General features: G+C 39.2%; 1 protein-coding gene across 4 annotated transcripts in view; it reads right to left on the minus strand.

Annotated features, from left to right (window-relative positions):
* Positions 1-13,847, minus strand: part of CFAP95 (cilia and flagella associated protein 95) — a 110,277-nt gene extending 96,430 nt beyond the window's left edge. For all 4 annotated transcript variants that reach the window (XM_070375781.1, XM_005897471.2, XM_070375780.1 and 1 more), the window contains exon 1: positions 13,627-13,847. In XM_070375781.1, the coding sequence (XP_070231882.1) occupies positions 13,627-13,778 (152 nt within the window). In that variant the 5' untranslated portion in view covers positions 13,779-13,847. The remainder of the gene's footprint in view (positions 1-13,626) is intronic.
* Between the last annotated feature and the right edge of the window lie 5,044 nt (positions 13,848-18,891).

The following is an 18,891-nucleotide window of genomic DNA, read 5'->3' on the forward strand; positions in this document are numbered from 1 at the left end:
TGACCTACATAGACAGCATATTCAAAAGCAAAGACATTACTTTGCCTACAAAGGTCTGTCTAGTCAAAGCTACGGTTTTTCCAGTAGTCATGTATGGATGTGAGAGTTGGACCATAAAGAAAGCTGAGTGCCAAAGAACTGATGCTTTTGAACTATGGCATTGGAGAAAACTCTTGAGAGTCCTTTGGACTGCAAGGAGATCAAACCAGTCAATCCAAAAGGTTTGATTCAATCAATCCTGAATATTCATTGGAAGGATTGATACTAAAGCTGAAACTCCAATACTTTGACCACCTGATGCAAAGAACTGACGCATTGGAAAAGACCCTGGTGTTGGAAAATATTGAAGGCAGGAGGAGAAGGGGACGACAGAGAATTAGATGGTTGGATGGCATCACTGACTCAATGGACATGAGTGAGCAAGCTCCGGGTGTTGGTAATGGACAGGGAAGCCTGGCGTGCTGCAGTCCATGGGGTCGCAGAGTTGGACACAACTGAGCAACTGAAATTAACTAATATAAAAATGTACACATATTTTCAAACACTGTAGGGGAAGGACAAGTAATTCCTTCACTTTGAAAACTAAAATAATGGGCCATCTTTAGTTATCCATGTGGATCCTAGGAGCTAGGACAACCTGCTCTAGAAAACTTTCCCTGGTCCAACAGGCCTAAGTGCTCCTCTTAGATGTCTCCAGAGCACTCTGCTTACTCCAGTCCTAGCAAGTATTACAGTACATAGTAATTGCCCAGCAAGACCCCTCTGAGGGTAATGTTATTTATTATAGGTCTTATTACTGTCTCACAGTAATCTTGACCTCCTAAGGGCAGGGAGAATCTCTTATTCACTGTCAAATCTGAAACCCAGTTGATGCCATTCATAAGAGATCTCTTTATTTAGAAAAAAACATTGTTTGTTTTTTTTTGGAGGGGGTAGGGGTTATTTGGTATTTTGCTTTTTGTTTTCAAAAGCTCATTTCATGCTTCTGGGTCCTGGCGGAACAGCTCAGTGTTTTCCCAAGTGTTTTAAAAATTGTGACAAGTGATTCATAAATTTTAATTTCAAAATATTCTTCCTACCACTTTCTACAAAAGGAAGATAAATTCTTTGCAATAAATAAATTAAATTACATTAATTCTTCCATTTGATTGAACTTGGAACTATCTGATTGAGGATCTAACATCTCAACAAAGAAACATAATTTTTTTGTGAATTAATTACCTTTGTTAATGCATCAAAACTTAGTGTGATAAAAATAAACACTTAGTGTGACTAATATCAATTAAAATGTAATTGTATTTCAAAATTAAATATTATAAACAGTAATAGAAGATGTGTCTATTAAAAGCAGCAATATAATACTCAAATTTATTCATAAATATTTCAAAACACCACAAAATGTTTTGTTCACCAAATCTCTACACAAGATTTTTATTTTCTATCTGTGATATCTAAGGTCAATTTTTTAAAATTATTTTTTTAAAGATTCAGTTTTTTTTTTAATTTATCTTTGGCTGTGCTGGGTCTTTATTGCTTTATTACTATGTGCAGGCTTACTCTAGTTGTGAGGAGCAGAGGCTACTCTTCGCTGAGGTTCTCAGGCTTCTCATTGTGCTGGTTCCTCTTGTTGTGAAGCATGGGCTTTAGGCACATGGGCTTCAGTAGTTGCAACTCCTGGGCTCTAGTGAGCTGGCTCAGTAGTAGTGGCACACAGGCTTAGTTACTTCACAGTGTGTGGGATCTTCGTGGACCAGGGATTGAACTCATGTCACTTGCATTGGCAGGCAGATTCTTAACCACTGGACCACCAGGAAAGTCCCTAAGGTCAATTTTTGAAAACTGCATGTATGGGTGCCAGTTGGGTGAGTGAGTGGGGAAATTTAAAGTCGAAATAATAGCTAATGTAGGAAATCATGAATATATTCACTTCTCTTCAGTTGCTCAGTCATGTCCGACTCTTTGCGATCCCATGGACTGCAGCACACCAAGCTTCCCTGTCCATTACCAACCCCCAGAGCTTTCTCAAATTCATGTCCATTGAGTCAATGATGCCATCCAACCATCTCATTCTCTGCTGTCCCCTTCTCCTCCTGCCTTCAATTTTTTCCAGCATCAGTGTCTTTTCCAATGAGTCAGTTCTTCGGATCAGGTGGCCAAAGTATTGGAGTTTCAGCTTCAGCATCAGTCCTTCCAATGAATATTCAGGACTGATTTCCTTTAAGATGGACTAGTTGGATCTCCTTGCATTTCAAGGGGCTTTCAAGATTCTTCTCCAACACCATATTTCAAAAGCATCAATTCTTTGGCGCTCAGCTTTCTTTATGGTCCAACTCTCACATCCATACATGACTACTGGAAAAAACCATAGCTTTGACTAGACAGACCTTTGTTGGCAAAGTAACGTCTCTGCTTTTGAATATGCTGTCTATGTTGGTCATAGCTTTTCTTCCAAGGAGCAAGCATCTTTTAATTTCATGGCTGCAGTCACCATCTGCAGTGATTTTGGAGCCCCTAAAAATAGTCTGTCACTGTTTCCACTGTTTCCCCGTCTATTTGCCATGAAGTGACAGGACCGGATACCATGATCTTAGTTTTCTGAATGTTGAGCTTTAAGCCAACTTTTTCACTCTCCTCTTTCATCAAGAGGCTCTTTAGTTCCTCTTCACCTTCTGCCATAAGGGTGGTGTCATCTATGTATCTGAGGTTATTGATATTTCTCCCAGCAATCTTGATTCCAGCTTGTGCTTCATCCAGCCCAGCATTTCACATGATGCATTCTGCATATAAGTGAAGTAAGCAGGGTGAAAATATACAGTATTGACGTACTCCTTTCCCAATTTGGAACCAGTCTGTTGTTCCGTGTCCAGTTCTAACTGTTGCTTCTTGACCTGCATACAGATTTCTCAGGAAGCAGGTTGCGTGGTCTGGTATTCCCATCTCTTGAAGAATTTTCCACAGTTTGTTGTGATCCACACTGTCAAAGGCTTTGGCATAGTCAATAAAGCAGAAGTAGATGCTTTTCTGGGACTCTCTTGCTTTTTTGATGATCTAGTGGATGTTGGCAATTTGATCTCTAGTTCCTCTGCCTCTTCTAAATCCAGCTTGAACATCTGGAAGTTCATGATTCATGTACTGTTGAAGCCTGGCTTGGAGAATTTTGAGCATTACCTTGCTAGAGTGTGAGATGAGTGCAATTGTGTGGTAGTTTGAACATTCTTTGGCAGTGCCTTTCTTTGGGATTGGAATGAAAACTGACCGTTTTCAGTCCTGTGGCCACTGCTGAGTTTTCCAAAGTTGCTGGCATATTGAGTGCAGCACTTCCACAGCATCATTTTTTAGGATTTGAAATAGCTCAACTGAAATCCCATCACCTCCATTAACATCAATATATTAATGGATTATATTTTAAACTTGTGTTATAAATTTGGGTATTTGGAATTTAGAATTCATTCTCCACTGCAGTAACTTTCTATAGGATATAGTATTATATCATATAAATATCTACAAGATAGGATGGGACATAGTAGATATCTATGGGATTATTGGGCTTCCCTGTTGGCTCAGATGGTAAAGAATCTGCTTGCAATGCAGGAGACTCAGGTTTGACACAGGTGTGTGGGGAAGATCGTCTGGAGAGGGGAATGGCTACCTACTTCAGTATTCTTCTCTGGAGAAGAATACTGGAGAAATTTTCTCTCTGGAGAAAACCAGGGACAGAGGAGCTTGGTAGGCCACAGTCCATGGGGTCATAAAGAGGCAGATATGACTGAGCAACTAAGCATACATAGGATTATCAGCCTAGCACTTCTCCTTTCTCCTGGGAATGTCCATTGTGCCCTATGGCTATTGGTGAGCTGCCATTTTCTACCTAACCTTGACCAGTCAGATGACCCCAAACAGATACTTGGCCCAATAATGGACATCTGACCTGAAATTTTAAAATTCAGAACTTAAGATATCTTAAAACCAGCTTTTTTGTTGGTTGAAGATCTAAGTTATAGATTACAGAACCATAGCAGTCATGTTTCTCATAGTCTTCAGTGATACAATGAGGGTAAACAAAGAGGAGGAGAGAGCAGAAGTGAAGCAAGACCTGGAGGCAGTAGCATCCCTTACATCTGTTTTCCTGAGGTTGAGCTGCATCCCTGCACTTCTTATCTAGTGATCAACCATTCTATGAATATCATGACCTAATTCATTTCCTTCCTTCCTTACGCTAGTGCAAGCTGAGTATTTGTCAACTGCAGTCAAAAGAAGTCTGATCAGTACACAGAAAATAGTACTGATGAGGTGGCTTCTTAGGCCAACTCAGAGAAGTTTATCAAACAGTGCTCGTTCTAGTGCTATTGAAAACCTTGAGCTCTGAGCCTGGGTATCCTGGGGTCCATAAGATTGAACCTCTCCTTATCAAAATATCACTAAGCCCCACCTTCTTCTTACCTCCTCCCTCACACCCTACACATCCTTACCTAGAAAAGGACCATCATTAAGGGAAAGAAAGCTGGTGAAAAAGCACATGTGACTCTCTGTGAGGAAGAGTGCAGCAGCATTATGACAAGGCTCTGGTGACTCCTGCAGCCCAGGAGAGAGATGGTCCCAAGAACAGGAGGGAGTTGGCTCTGGCAGAGGTACTTGTATACAGCAATGATCTTTTCTAATCCAAGTGCACCCACATGAGGAAATGCCTGTCCTATAATATCTGCCCTACAGGTCAAGGGTTCATCTTGCAAGTAAAACTGTTTTATTTTGGCCATCAGGTAAATTAAGCAAAACCTCACACAAAGGTCAAGGTACAATTTTATAACCACTGGTTTTCAGAAAATAATTTGGTTGGGATTTCACAAAGAGAGAATAGCACTGAAAGAAAAATACAGTCCAGACAAAAGGATGCAGAATGTCCTGCATCGTCCTGAAAAATAGAAAATAAGATGTTTCCCTCCCCAAAACTACTACATTCAAAAGCATTTGTGGGTATGTGCGTATGTTGAGGAATAAGTATGTAGCACTAAGATTAAAAATAACCATCGCGTAGGACCTACCATTATAGAACACAGACAAGAATGAAAGGGTGGTTAAACTAAAGGAATGTGAATAGCATCATCCTTTTTATCCAATATAAACTGGCAATTAAAAAGATATTTTTAAAAGATTCATAATAAACCATGAAGAATGACTCAGACTATGAAAGAGATGAAGTATTGTGTTTAAATTCTGATCATTTAGAGAATGTTTGCTCCAAGGGAAAAGCTGTAGAAAGTGATATCAAATTTTTTAAAGTACTTTTACTTTATTCTTACTATGAAAATAATATACATTCATTATGGAAAATGTAAAAGTGGCAAATAGGAAAAAAGTAAAGGACAAATAATCCATAAATCCACCATCCAGTAATAAAATATCTTGTGTTGCATAGTAAATATCTTTCAGCCTCTTTCCAATGCATATAGACATATATTTTTAACAAAAGACTTTATTACATGCTGTTTCTTTTTTTACTTAAAATGAGATTATATTTTAAAATATTAACATTTTTCTTTGCTTAACTCTTTAAAATAATCTTTGTTCTAATAAATTAGAGGCATCCACATTCGCACTGGGAAGATCTAGGACTGTTTTGAATACTAAGAAAAATAAAGTGTTGGTGATTAACTTCTGAATAACAATAAATTCCTTTAGTCCTGCTGCTGCTGCTGTTTAGTCACTAAATTGTGTCCAACTCTTTGTGATTCCATGGACTGTAGCCTGCCAGGCTCCTCTGTACATGGGATTTCCCAGGCAAGAATACTGGAGTGGGTTGCCATTCCCTTCTCCAGGGGAATTTCCCAACCCAGGGATTGAACCCGCATCTCCTGTTTGGCAGGCAGATTCTTTACCACTGAGCCACCTGGGAAGCCCTCTTTAGTCCTGGGTCAGATGCTTTTATTGAAAGTCAGGAGCTGTTAAGAAATAAAAGGGCTAAATTTCTTAAACTTTGAGAGTCAGTGGGCCAGCTACAGGACCACTATGTTCTGGGTATCCCTACCACAGTGGCTACTACCAGCCTAAGTTAGGGTACAGGGGAGGATGAGCTGACATGGGGATCTATAGTGCTAAGGAGAGCCAAAATAGAAATGAGTCTGTAAGCAGACCCCTCAGGTCTTCAACGAACCAAGTGGATTAGTCAAAAATTCACCAATAGCAAGGACAGAAGTTGGAATAAGAATGAGGTGAGCAAGAACAAGGATCCACATGTAGATATGGGAGACTCACTCCCCCATAACCAAAATACCGTATAACTTCAGTCCCTCATGCAGGAAAAGGAGAGGGTGGAGGAGGTAGGACTCAGAAGAGTGGGAACTGTTCCGAAAGAGACTATTTTAATCTAAAACAAACTGTTTAAACTCAGAGATAGAGAAATCCTTAAATTGGTATGTTTGAATTTTTCTCTAGTAACCAACAGTTGAAAAACCTTAAGGATCAGTTTTAGAAAACAAATTTTATATATGTATCTGACTTACATGAAAATTTCTAATTCTTCCACCGACTAGATAGTAAGTATATTTCCACGTCATTGATCTACTATCAGTTCAGTTCAGTCGCTCAGTCATGTACGACTCTTTGCGACCCAATGAATTGCAGCACACCAGGCCTCCCTGTCCATCACCAACTCCCGGAGTTCACCCAAACTCTTGTCCATCGAGTTGGTGATGCCATCCAGACATCTCACCCTCTGTCGTCCCCTTTTCCTCCTGCCCCCAATCCCTCCCAGCATCAGAGTCTTTTCCAATGAGTCAACTCTTCGCATGAGGTGGCCAAAGTATTGGAGTTTCAGCTTTAGCATCATTCCTTCCAAAGAACACCCAGGACTGATCTCCTTTAGAATGGACTGGCTGGATCTCCTTGCAGTCCAAGGGACTTTCAAGAATTTTCTCCAACACCACAGTTCAAAAGCATCAATTCTTTGGCGCTCAGCTTTCTTCACAGTCCAACTTTAACATCCATACATGACCACAGGAAAAACCAAAGCTTTGACTAGATGGACCTTGGTTGACAAAGTAATGTCTCTGCTTTTGAATATGCTATCTAGGTTGGTCATAACTTTCCTTCCAAGGAGTAAGCGTCTTTTAATTTCATGGCTGCAGTCACCATCTGCAGTGATTTTGGAGCCCCCCAAAATAAAGTCTGACACTGTTTCCACTGTTTCCCCATCTATACTACCACATCATCTTAAATGGTCACACAGTATTATAACTTGAAATGTTTTTTAAAGCCCGAGTTAAGACACAACTACTGAGCTTGTGCTGTGCACTCTAGAATCTGTGCCCTACAACAAGAGAAGCCCATGTATTGCAACTAGAGATGTCCTTGCACCACCACAAGAGAAGGCCCGCACCCTGCAATGAAGACCCAGCACAGCCAAATTTTTTTTTAAGTATGAGTTAAGAAATTAGAATGCCTCTTTAAAATGTGACTATCCTTTGTCCCTATACTAACTAAGAATTTCCTAACTACCTGTTATTCATGTACCTGTCATTACTAGTACATTCCTGGTAATTCGTGTAGTACATCTAGGAAGAGTACATGTTTAGCTCCCATTTTAAAATTCTTTACCATTCTAATCAAAGCCTAATGCTTTATAATCCTCTAATCTTACCTCTACAGAGGTGACCAAACATGCTTCAGTGTCATCCTGCTGTATCAGGATCAGGGCTGTGCATGTGCAGAAACACAGATGGACTTAGAGATTTATTACGCCAAACCAATTAAGTCAGGAAGACAAAGATAAAAACCACATAATATCACTTATATGTGGAATCTAAAATAGGACACAAATGAACATTTCTACAAAACAGACTCACAGAGTACAGACTTGTGGTTGCCAAGGGGGAGGGCGCTGGGGGGAAGGAAGGATTGGGAATTTGGGATTAGTCAGATGCAAACTATTATATACAAGATAGACAACCAAAAAGGTCCTATTGTATAGCACAGGGAACTATATTCAATATCATGTAATAAATCATAATGGAAAAGAATTTGAAAAAAATATATATGTAAAACTGAGTCACTTTTCTGTATAGCAGAAATTAACACAATATTGTAAATCAACTATATATAATTTAATTTAAAAAATGTTTTAAGGGTCAGGACTGTGAAAATCAGCTCTGGGTTTATTATGGATCTGCATTATCCTGTAGTCCTTTACCTTAGGGTCTTTTTAAAATATAAAATAGAGGCCCCAGCCTGCAATGCCTTTTGTATTTGTGTGTGTGTCCTTTCTATCTGCTCATTTGTTCATTTCTTTGATAAACATTATTTGAGCAACAACTGTGTTCTTATAATTTACCCTGAGGCTTGCTCTTCTCACTTCTCATTACTGACCAAAAAAGCTCTTTAAATTCTCTTCTCTTTGCTCGCCATATAACCAAACATTTAAAATGCACAAAAGAGTTAAAAACTTTTGACTGAGGGTCTAAGTTGTTAAAGTAGAAGAATGGAGGCTTGCTGGAAGGGGAAGCATTTATGGATTTCAACAGAGGCAGGCTGCAACATGACATTACTAAAGAGCTTGCTTTATTTTCTTTGCCTTTTTATCTTGAGTGTGTGCTGGAGATATGAGAAGATGGGATTGATGGATAAAGAAGATCTGTTTAAGACTTCCAGGTTAGTCCACGAGAAAACTGCTGATTAAATGTAAGAAGAACATACAGCACATTAGAAAAGTCATCTCTATTTTCTAATAAACATACTAATGATATCCTAGTGCCTTGAAACTGGATTCTCCTCTAAATGTGAAGTACCTTGAATTCATATGAACTCCTTGTTCAAACAGCACAATAGAATATAAGTCTGAAGAGCATCATAGAAAGTTCTTTAATTTCTTTCCCCCACCCAAATGGTTTTCTGTAAAAAAATTTAAAACTATCAAATTCCCTACCCTACAATTATCACCACATTTTAATTTTTCTTCCTTTTTCCCCTTTCTCTTTCTGTTTTCTTCCTATAATGGGGGTGATGAGGCAGGAGAGTAAAATACCCAAGCTCTTTAATTTAGGACTCAGGCAGGAGAGAGAAGTAATTGAAATTAAAAATATATAAAATTAACCTGAGTGAGTCCTTAAAACTCTTTAAATGTCACCATGGAGACCAGAGCATGGACTGTCTCCATGGAGACTTGAGTGAATTTTTTTGGCTCATCACTTACTGCTGCTGCTGCTGCTAAATTGTGTCAGTCCTGTCCAACTCCGTGTGACCCCATAGATGGCAGCCCACCAGGCTCCTCTGTCCCTGGGATTCTCCATGCAAGAATACTGGAGTGGGTTGCCATTTCCTTCTCCAATGCATGAAAGTGAAAAGTGAAAGTGAAGTCGCTCAGTCGAGACCGACTCTTCACGACCCCATGGAATGTAGCCCACCAGGCTCCTCTGGCCATGGGATTCTCCAGGCAAGAGTACTGGAGTGGGTTGCCATTGCCTTCTTCCATCACTTACTACCAGATGTCAATTTGGCCAAGGAAAAAGAGATAAGTATAATAAATAAATAAATAAGAACTAGCCTCACACTAGAGAATTTATTAAGGGCAAATCTAGTTGTCCTGGTTCTTAGTATTCAATTATTCCAATGAGTGGGAAGATATCCCAAGAGAAAACTTCCCCTCAACTCATAATTTCCAATGGAAACATCTGATGATATAGCTCCATAAATGCTACAGGAATGAAGAGAGAAAGATAGTTTCTAGAAAAAAGTCAGAAGCATCAAGGTATAATGCAAGTGATATGTCTCTCTATTCACCACTCCAACTGCAAGAAGACAAGGCTCCTATACAATTTCTCATCCAGTAATGGACCAGAAACACTTTTACCAGCCATTCTGGGTATTTCAGCTTATCATGTCTATTATACACAACTCTTTTTAATGTGTAGTGAAGTCAAACAGACTTGCATTACATTCTGCATAAAGAGGAACACAGGAATCACTTAAATGTTTATTAAGAGGTACCTCAGAATTTCTCCCAGTTAGATTATATTTTGCAAACCTATAGGCACAGTCCCTTAGTTGATCAACTACTCAATTGAGAGGCCACAAAATGATTCTTTTATTTTATATTTTATTTTATGCCACACCATGAAACATGCAGAATCTCAGTTCCCTGACCAGAGATTAAACCTATGACCCCTGCAGTGGAAGCATGGAGTCTTAACCACTGAACCACTATTGCTGCTGCTGCTGCTGCTGCTAAGTCACTTCAGTTGTGTCTGACTCTGGGCAACCCCATAGACGGCAGCCCATCAGGCTCCACCGTCCCTGGGATTCTCCAGGCAAGAACACTGGAGTGGGGTGCCATTGCCTTCTCTGGAGCCACTATTGACATACCCTCAAATGGTGTATTTTAGATAGTAGGTGTTCATCAATTAATCACTAACATAAGGTTAAAATCCAATAAAAGTCTTTTAAAAATTCAATAAAAGTTTTAATATATAACAAATTAAGTCAAAAGAAAGCAAACAGTGATGACCAGAATACATAAAAACAAAATGGTCAATGACATTTATTCATCTAGAAATTTATACAATTTGAACTTTATATAGTTTTTTTTTTTAGGACAGATCTTGGTGAATGGATGTGGAAGGAAAACAAGGATGCCAGCAGCACAGCCAGCTCAGAGAAATGCAAGTGTTTCTCAGATTTGATAATTGATTCTCATTATTTGAGGCTGTTATGTTCTAAAAAGTCACAAACAATTAGAAAATACCGAATCATTGTTCTTAGGGGAAATACAGGATTAGGTTCCTATGAGCTTCAGGTCACATTTTCATCAACTAATCAATACGTGACCTGGTTTTATGTGTGTCCCTGTTTAAACACATCTTGTTTAATATATATTGTTGACTCACTAACATTGAAATTACAGCCAATAGCATTGTAACTCAAGTCCAAATGAAGTTTATGTAACACACATACTTTCTTCATGAGGCACATAACAGCCTTCTTGCACTTAGGAACACTAGACAGCACTTCAACACTATGTTTGGGGGCCACCTGAACAATGATATCACCAACAAAATGTACGAAAATGCAAAAAACATGGCACTAAGTAGACTGTGAAAAGAATACTTGTTTACAGGAAGAGGAGCTAAAACAAGAAGGCAGAGTGTCTGACATCAACTAAGACTATGTGTGTGGGATGATTCAAATTTTTTGCCTCTCAGCACATGTCCATAAATGACCATGAAAGCACTGCAAGTAATGATTGGGGTTACATATAAATTTTTGCAAGGAATTTGCAAACACAGAATCTACAAGGAATGAGATCAACTGTATTTACCAACTATAGAGAACCTCTTCTATTTCCCTCTGACACTGCTTCTTCCTATTACATTGCTCTTGTCTATTCTCTTTTGTGTACCTATGGAACCCCTATTCTTCCTTCTAAACCTTGCTCAGAAAACCATATGCACACTAACCACCCACTCCTATTATATTTGTCTCTTACACTCATCTCTATTTTGCACAAATCAAATTATACTGAATTTACTGACACTCTACTTTATTGGCCAATGAAATTCATTGAGGTCAATGATCATGTCCTAATACATGTATATACTCTTTACTGTGTTTACCTGCTAGGCTATCTGTCAAAAGATGCTTCACATATAATACCTTGTTTAATCTTATAATAATACTATCAACCCCATTTTGCAGTTGCAGAAACAGAGGCCTAGAACAGTCATGTCACTTACCATATCACAAGCTGCAGAACTGGTATTGAAACCTAAAATCCAAGCTTTTAATCATTATATTATGCTAAATAAATATTAGTTACTATGTATGATTGACTCCTTAATATGCACAGGCATGGTATTAAATGCTTTATATAAATTATTTCATTGAACCACTTTATCCATCTCTATCTCCAACACATAGCAAAGTCCATGACACAAAAATATTTGTTGGGTTGAATTTATTTCTTCCTGCTCCCAAATCTTCTTTCTAAAACCAACAACATGAGAACTCTCTACAGTTCCAGTAGTGATCAGAATGACTTTCAGTTACACCACCCTTTTCTCCCACCAAGATCCTCATTCTCTTTCTCATACATGTTTTTCTGTGTTTTGTTACTGATGTCTGTGATGACCACAAGGAAAATCTTGAAAGCAAAAGAGGTACAGAAGGGAGCAGAAGCACTGTCCACTTGAAAAATGTCTTTCTCCTTAACAATTTCTGGTAGTGACTTACATTATGACCTAAATCCTTATGGAGTAACAAAATCATGGAAGAGTTAAGTATTTTGCTTGAGGCCTGTGGGGTAACCCCTCTTATGAGGCTAAAGAGGATTTTTCTACTTCCCAGTGTAGGTCTTGATTTCAAATTAATATAACCTGTCATAGTGAGTTCAAAGTAGGCAAAGAGTTGGTTTTAGGGATAAGAAGTAAAACTAAGGGAGAGGGCTCATGGGAAAGGGAGTAGACAATAGAAAATTTGCAAGACAGAAACAACAGGAGTCACATACATTACATGAATGAAGGGATCAAGGAGAATTTAGCCCTGGGCTAGAGTCAAAATTATTTTCTTTCAAAAGTGAAAGTATAAAGAGGACAAGATATGAAATCTCATTTCAGATCTTCCTCTTACCCAGAATATTCTAAATAATCCAAAAACAATAATTCTCAACAATACAGCCAGGAAAATTGACCCAAAGGACAGAATTCTAAATGCTCTAAAAAGGCCTCATTTTTTCTCCCAATTATATGTGTCATGTTTTTGCTACTGGGCACTGTCATATTTAATAAATAGCAGAATCTCTAAGTGAATTCCAAGCCCAAAACTTAATGCAGGGAAGTAAATGTTTGCTGAGGTCAGGCAAGAAGTCAAAATTACCAGAGAAAGGGGTAGACTCATCTTAAACAGTAGCCAGTGTTCAACTCTCCAGTACATTCATAGTCGCCAGAAAAAATAAAATTCTTTGTTGCCAAGGCTTTCAGCTTTTCAAAAGAAGACACAATCCTCTATTTCCATGTGAAATCTCCTGGTTTTAAATGTCGTCAATTATTTTAAAAGAAAAAATGTAAACACAGTGCATGTCAAATAAACTATGTTTGCTGGTTTACCCAGTGGGGGACACAGGGAATTTTAGGGACCTCTTTCAAATCATTCATTGTGTTTCACTGCCCCCAAGAAATGGCAATCCTGAGGCCATCCTCTGAACAGACATCTCCTCCTGTGCCTTGGTCCCCTAACAGACTCTGCCACGATTCCCTGGCCTCTGCAGATACCCTCCACCTCCACTCTCTGTGTGGGTGATCTGTGACCTCTGGCCGACAGGGTCTGGTGGCAGCAGGTCTCCATGTGTACTAGGGAGCTGTTCTTGGAGTCCTCTTCTATCTCTCGTCTGCCCTGCCCAAACTTTCAATCCTACACTCTCCATTTCTCCTTTGAAGATCTGTTTCCCTTTGTTTTTCCTCCTGATTACTCTCTCTTGAATGATGTTTTTCTTTATCTGCTCTTTTCCTCTTTTCTTATTCTTTCCTGTTTATTTCATGCTCTTCACCCTCGTCCTCTGTCTCTTACTCTCCTTTCCTCCCCCGTCCCCCATCCCTTCCCTTCTTCTCCATCTCCCAGCACCTAAGAATCCGAAGAGAGCTCGCTCACCAGGAATACACCAATACTGGCTTCGAGTATTTCTTGTGATGGGAGCGGAGGGTTAGGGAGCCTTTGCGCTCCATTAAGTCCGTGGGTCCGAGTTCCAACCAGTATTGTCCATGGCTGCACCATTCCTGGCAGGAACTGTCAGAGCTATCCATGGCGGCCCTCCTGACTCAGACCTCGAAGGATTTCTCTCTGAACCTATCCTGTTCTCTGTGTTGACACAGTCCAAGATTCCGCGTCTCTCATCTCCTAAGCAACCTGGAGCGAGGTCAATGGAGGGGCGGGGTCAATGGAAGGGCGGGGCCAATAGAGAGGCCGATCCCTCAAACTTAACAGTCCTGGTTTCCTAGACAGTGCACGCAATTACTGATAAGGAATAAACTACACTCCCCAGAGTGCAGTGAGAGGAGTGAGCAGACTACCTACAGCTTGGGAGGGACAACTGCATCCTGGGATATGTAGTTTCACCCTCCTAACAGCCTACCCCTTAGAGTGCTCGGAGTTAAGCAGGAGCGCTGGGTCAGTTAAGGCCTAAGTGGACCTGAACCCCGGGCTGGTCTGTTCTGGCTGTCCTTGGGGAAGTTTCTCTTTACCATTAAGCATCTGTTGCCACCACACCTTCTGCTTACAAGTTACATAAATTTGACTAAAAGGGAGCTAGAGAACACCCCTCAAACCATAAAATATGTCTTTTCCATACAACTTTTCTGAGAAAGAGCCTTAGGCTTCAATAAATTCCATAAGTTTCTTATTGTAAGAAGACCACATTACACAAGCTTAAAAACACAAGAGATATTTCACATTACAAATCGATTTTCTAGTTCGCAAAAGATTTATCATGGTATGCCTAATAGTGTTCTGGATTAGATTTCACAAATTTGAATACACACAACTACTAAGTGCTTTTCTGTGGCCTGCAGTGCCCAGTGTGGGCACCTGTGGTAGGTGTAGGCCCCTATTTTACTGACAGTCACGGTTAAACCACGTTTCTTGGAACCAAAAAAACAGCCCACTGTCACCTGCCTAGTGCTAGGAGAGCACTGATTGCTATTTTAGCCCTTTACTTCTTGAAGGAATGAAAAGAAAATTAGAAGTGTAAACAAGATCCATGCTAATCTCAATTCTGTCCAATCAAAGCATAGCACATTGCTGTTGCTCCAAAAATACTATTATCATATTACCATTTGGTTTATTTTATTTTACTTATGTTTAAAGTGTATTTGTTTTACTTATGCTTTAAGAGGTGGCAACATAATATATGTACATCCAACATGTCAGGTCTCTCTAGCCAATTTGACTGAGAGATGGAAGCTGCCCAGAGCCAAGTCTTTTTTCTTGTGCTGCAGAGATTTAAAAGCTCTTTAACACACCAACTAGCAATATACTACAAAAGCAAACAAAACAAGCATAATTCATTATTTTAGAGTTCCTTAAGCCAAACAGACAGCATTTTGAAGTCTAAGAATTTGCTTTTTTGTTACACTCTTCCCCTTTATATCAACTTGATAAACTTTATTGTCTTGTGTCTACTAAATACTTTCCCAAGTCGAGATGTATGAGATTAACTCTCTGATACCCTCAAGTTCAGACATAATCTATTCTCTTTGTATACAGCAGTACATTTCATAGAATTTTCTGTTGCTAATTCCATCCTTACAGAACAGAATAATAGTTACAGTAATAGAACAGTATTTATTGCAGAGGGGGTTTTGTGAGAATTACATAAGATGGTAACTTTATTGAAAGCAGAAGGAACGGTGCCTAACACATGCTCAGTCCTCAATTAAATTTCAATTACTAATGTTACAACTACATACTAACTTTGTTCTTATCATTTTAGAAAAAATACTCTAAACTGCTTGTTGTTTTTGTAGAGTTTCCTAAGTATACTTCACTATTTTTCAAGCTTTGTCTATAAGGTGTATTTAATAAATATCTTTTCATCATATTTTAATATGAAATTTAATAGCCTGAGTCAGAAAAATGTTGGCAGATATTTTTATATATTGTTACCAATGATAACAATGGTTTTATATTCATATGGAATCTTTTCAAGATCATTTAATAAGCTTTATTTTTTATAACTATGAAATCACTGATCTTTGACATACTTGACTTATTGCTGTTTTCCTCAATCTTCATCAAACCAATGACGTGTAGGGCTTAATGCAAGGCCTTCTATTATAGTAATCTCTTTTCAACATAATATCCTTGGAGTGAGAAAATTACAGCTCAGGTGGCTGAATCAGTACTTCTCTGTAAGATAAGTACAGGCAGACCAACTTGCGAAGTGGGAATCCCTTCATCTCAGCCTACTCCAGTGTATTTCTTTATTAGCTTTATCAGATCCATAAACAGGTTGCCAAGGAGACCTGACCAGAACAGTAAACCTAAAACAGATGTAATCCAGCCAGATGTAAATAACCACGGAGGTTAACCTCCTTACCATCTCCTTTCCTTTCTTTCTTAACAGTCTGCTCAATTCTTGGAAAAGCCCCTACTCAGCACCTTCCAAAGTCACCATCAACTTATCCTCTCCTAGTTCTTCTACCACGTGTCATGCAATTATCTGAGAGAAAAAAATTTTAATTACACAAGAACATTAGTTTGTACTATCTTCATGATGAGTCTAGTTTAAATCTATTTAAAAACTTGTACTGAAATTGTATAATACTTAAAAGTTTGAAACAAGTATTTATGTCCTAATTAAGGATTGCATAGAATTTTTTTAGTTCTCCAGAAATGAGGACCTCCCATCACCCACCATATACATATCTAGGGGCTCTCTTTCAAATATTTTGTATAAAAAATTTAGGATCAAAATGAATGAGAGGTGTCTGGTCCTCCCTGCTCCCGCTGTCCCCGCTACGTATCTCCTGTTCTCTCTCCCTTCTCTCCTTCGTTTCCTTTTGCCCACTTTTTCTCCCCTTATCCCTTCCTCTTCCATCACCACTCTTTATTTTCTTTCCTTCTTCCCTATTCTTTCTCTCTTCCCACCTTTCCTCTCCCTGTTTCCTCTTCTTCTTCTTCTTCCTCCTGAGAAGTGGTATGGATTTTAGAGTCAAAAACTACTGCTGAGCCCTCAAGACATTTTGGTACAATTCAGTTACATGAAAAATATAAAAGGAAAATAGTATGACCTAGAAATCTGGGCCAAAATTTATTTGAATAAGTTCATATTTAAAGGAGTAATGCTAACGAAAGCTTCAATCTTCTTGCCTTTCCTTTAGCTATTCATAACTACCAACAGTCTTTTTAGAGGAATTTAACCTTGAATATGATTCTTCAGTGCTTCTAATTTGGATTGCAAACATATCAGGCATTGACCTGCTCTCAAGCCATTATTAACTAGTATTGATTAAGTCCTATCATGCAGCAGACATTATTTCTGGAACTCCTACTGTCAACATGGGGATTAATTTATTAAATATTCAATGTATAGTATTCTATAATTCAGCATTTCCCTTATTTTGATATATAATCCAGCCAATAAGTGAAATTCTTCAGTAGAGTTGCTCATAGATATCATGTTAAAACTTTAATGACCTGGGTTAGTAATGACATACTCTAACATAAATGTAGATTAGGGATTTCTTTAATATTCTACAAGTTGGATATCCTTAATTATTCAAAGACTGAATACCCATTTTCACAAATGATCTAAACCCTTAGTTTCTTCCATGTTTCTTCTGTGCCTCTTTGGTGTTTTGGCACCTTCACTGTTTATTAGCAGCAAGAATGAGATAATTTAGCTACCAGTTACTAGTTCTTATGTAAAAGTGGCACTGGAAATTAAGTTCAATATCTTTGTGACTTTCTTTGTTCCCTGTGGTCTTTAATCTAGATGAAGGAACATTTTCTCCCAGGGAAGAAGCTCAGAGGAAAGAAATTGGATTTGGGCTCCTTTCTGCTCCTGGTGGGAGAAGGCAATGGCAACCCACTCCAGTACTCTTGCCTGGAAAATCCTATGGACGGAGGGACGTGGTAGGCTGCAGTCCATGGGGTTGCTAGGAGTCGGACATGACTGAGCAACTTCACTTTCACTTTTAACTTGCATGCATTGGAGAAGGAAATGGCAACCCACTCCAGTGTTCTTGCCTGGAGAATCCCAGGGACGGACAGCCTGGTGGGCTGCCGTCTATGGGGTCGCACAGAGTTGGATACGACTGAAGCGACTTAGCAGCAGCAGCAGCTGCTCCTGGTGGTGGTAAACATTTTCCTATGTTCCTCATAAGTCCCACCCCCAGCTGCAGGATGAGCAGCCTGATAAGAAACTTGCAAAAGGGCTTCTCCCAGAGGGTCAAGTGTATGCACAAAGTTTCTAGTTGTTGAGTGAGCGAAGCACATAGCTGAGGATTCTGAGTCACCAGTCTGGGGAAAAGAAGGGGAGCTTAGGGCAGAAACTGGAAAACTTTCTGAACTTGTAGGGTCTTTCCCGGGGTTGCATGATTTTGAGTTTCCAGTGTTCAGTTGGCTTATGTCACTGTTTCCTCTGTTAATTAGGCTTATGACGCTGTTTCCTCTGTTAATTAAATCTCTTTCTATACCATGATGTATAGATTGCTTTAAGTAGGGAGGCTCAGGATATTTCAGAAGGATCATTTTCTAAACAGTCAAAAGTGAAAGTGTTCCTTGCTCAGTCCTATCTGACTCTTTGCCAGGAGGGGGCTAAAATCAAGTAAGATAACATTAAAAGATAATAATAAAGAAAATAAGGACTTAAGAGTAAGGATCTTTAAGACAGAGGGCTTGTTTACTTTTTTGCCACTATTCTATGACTAATTAGTATACTTCTTGAAATTTGGCCCATGGCTCAAGTTGGGAAAAAGAGTTGAAATGTTTCTTTTCACAGGAAGCTGGAAGTACTATTCAACAAATAGTGTCTGCCAGAAAAGGAGTGTTTTGGGGGTAAGCCCACCATGGAATTCTAGAGGAATTGGAGGTAAGGTCAGCTGTTTACTATTCCTTCACCTTAATAACTCCTCTCTTCCTCCTGGGTTCACTATGCAGCTCCTTTCCTTGTTAGGATTGAGGGTTGGAGGAGAGTTAAGGGGGAGGGGGTGGGAAGTAGCATCTTATCTGACTGCTCACCTCATAATTTCTGTCAAAGCCCTCTGGGTGGTTGATGCCTAAATGTTGGTCATAGGGAATTTTTGTAGGTTCCTCAAAGGCCCCCTTAGACTGCATTATTGCTAAGAGCAGATCATGTATCCTGATTATTTAGGTCATCTTACCCTTGCCCTCATACGTCTTGGGCAGAGTCCTTTG

This window comes from Bos mutus, chromosome 8, assembly GCF_027580195.1.
Source record: "Bos mutus isolate GX-2022 chromosome 8, NWIPB_WYAK_1.1, whole genome shotgun sequence".
NCBI classification, from domain to species: domain Eukaryota; kingdom Metazoa; phylum Chordata; class Mammalia; order Artiodactyla; family Bovidae; genus Bos; species Bos mutus.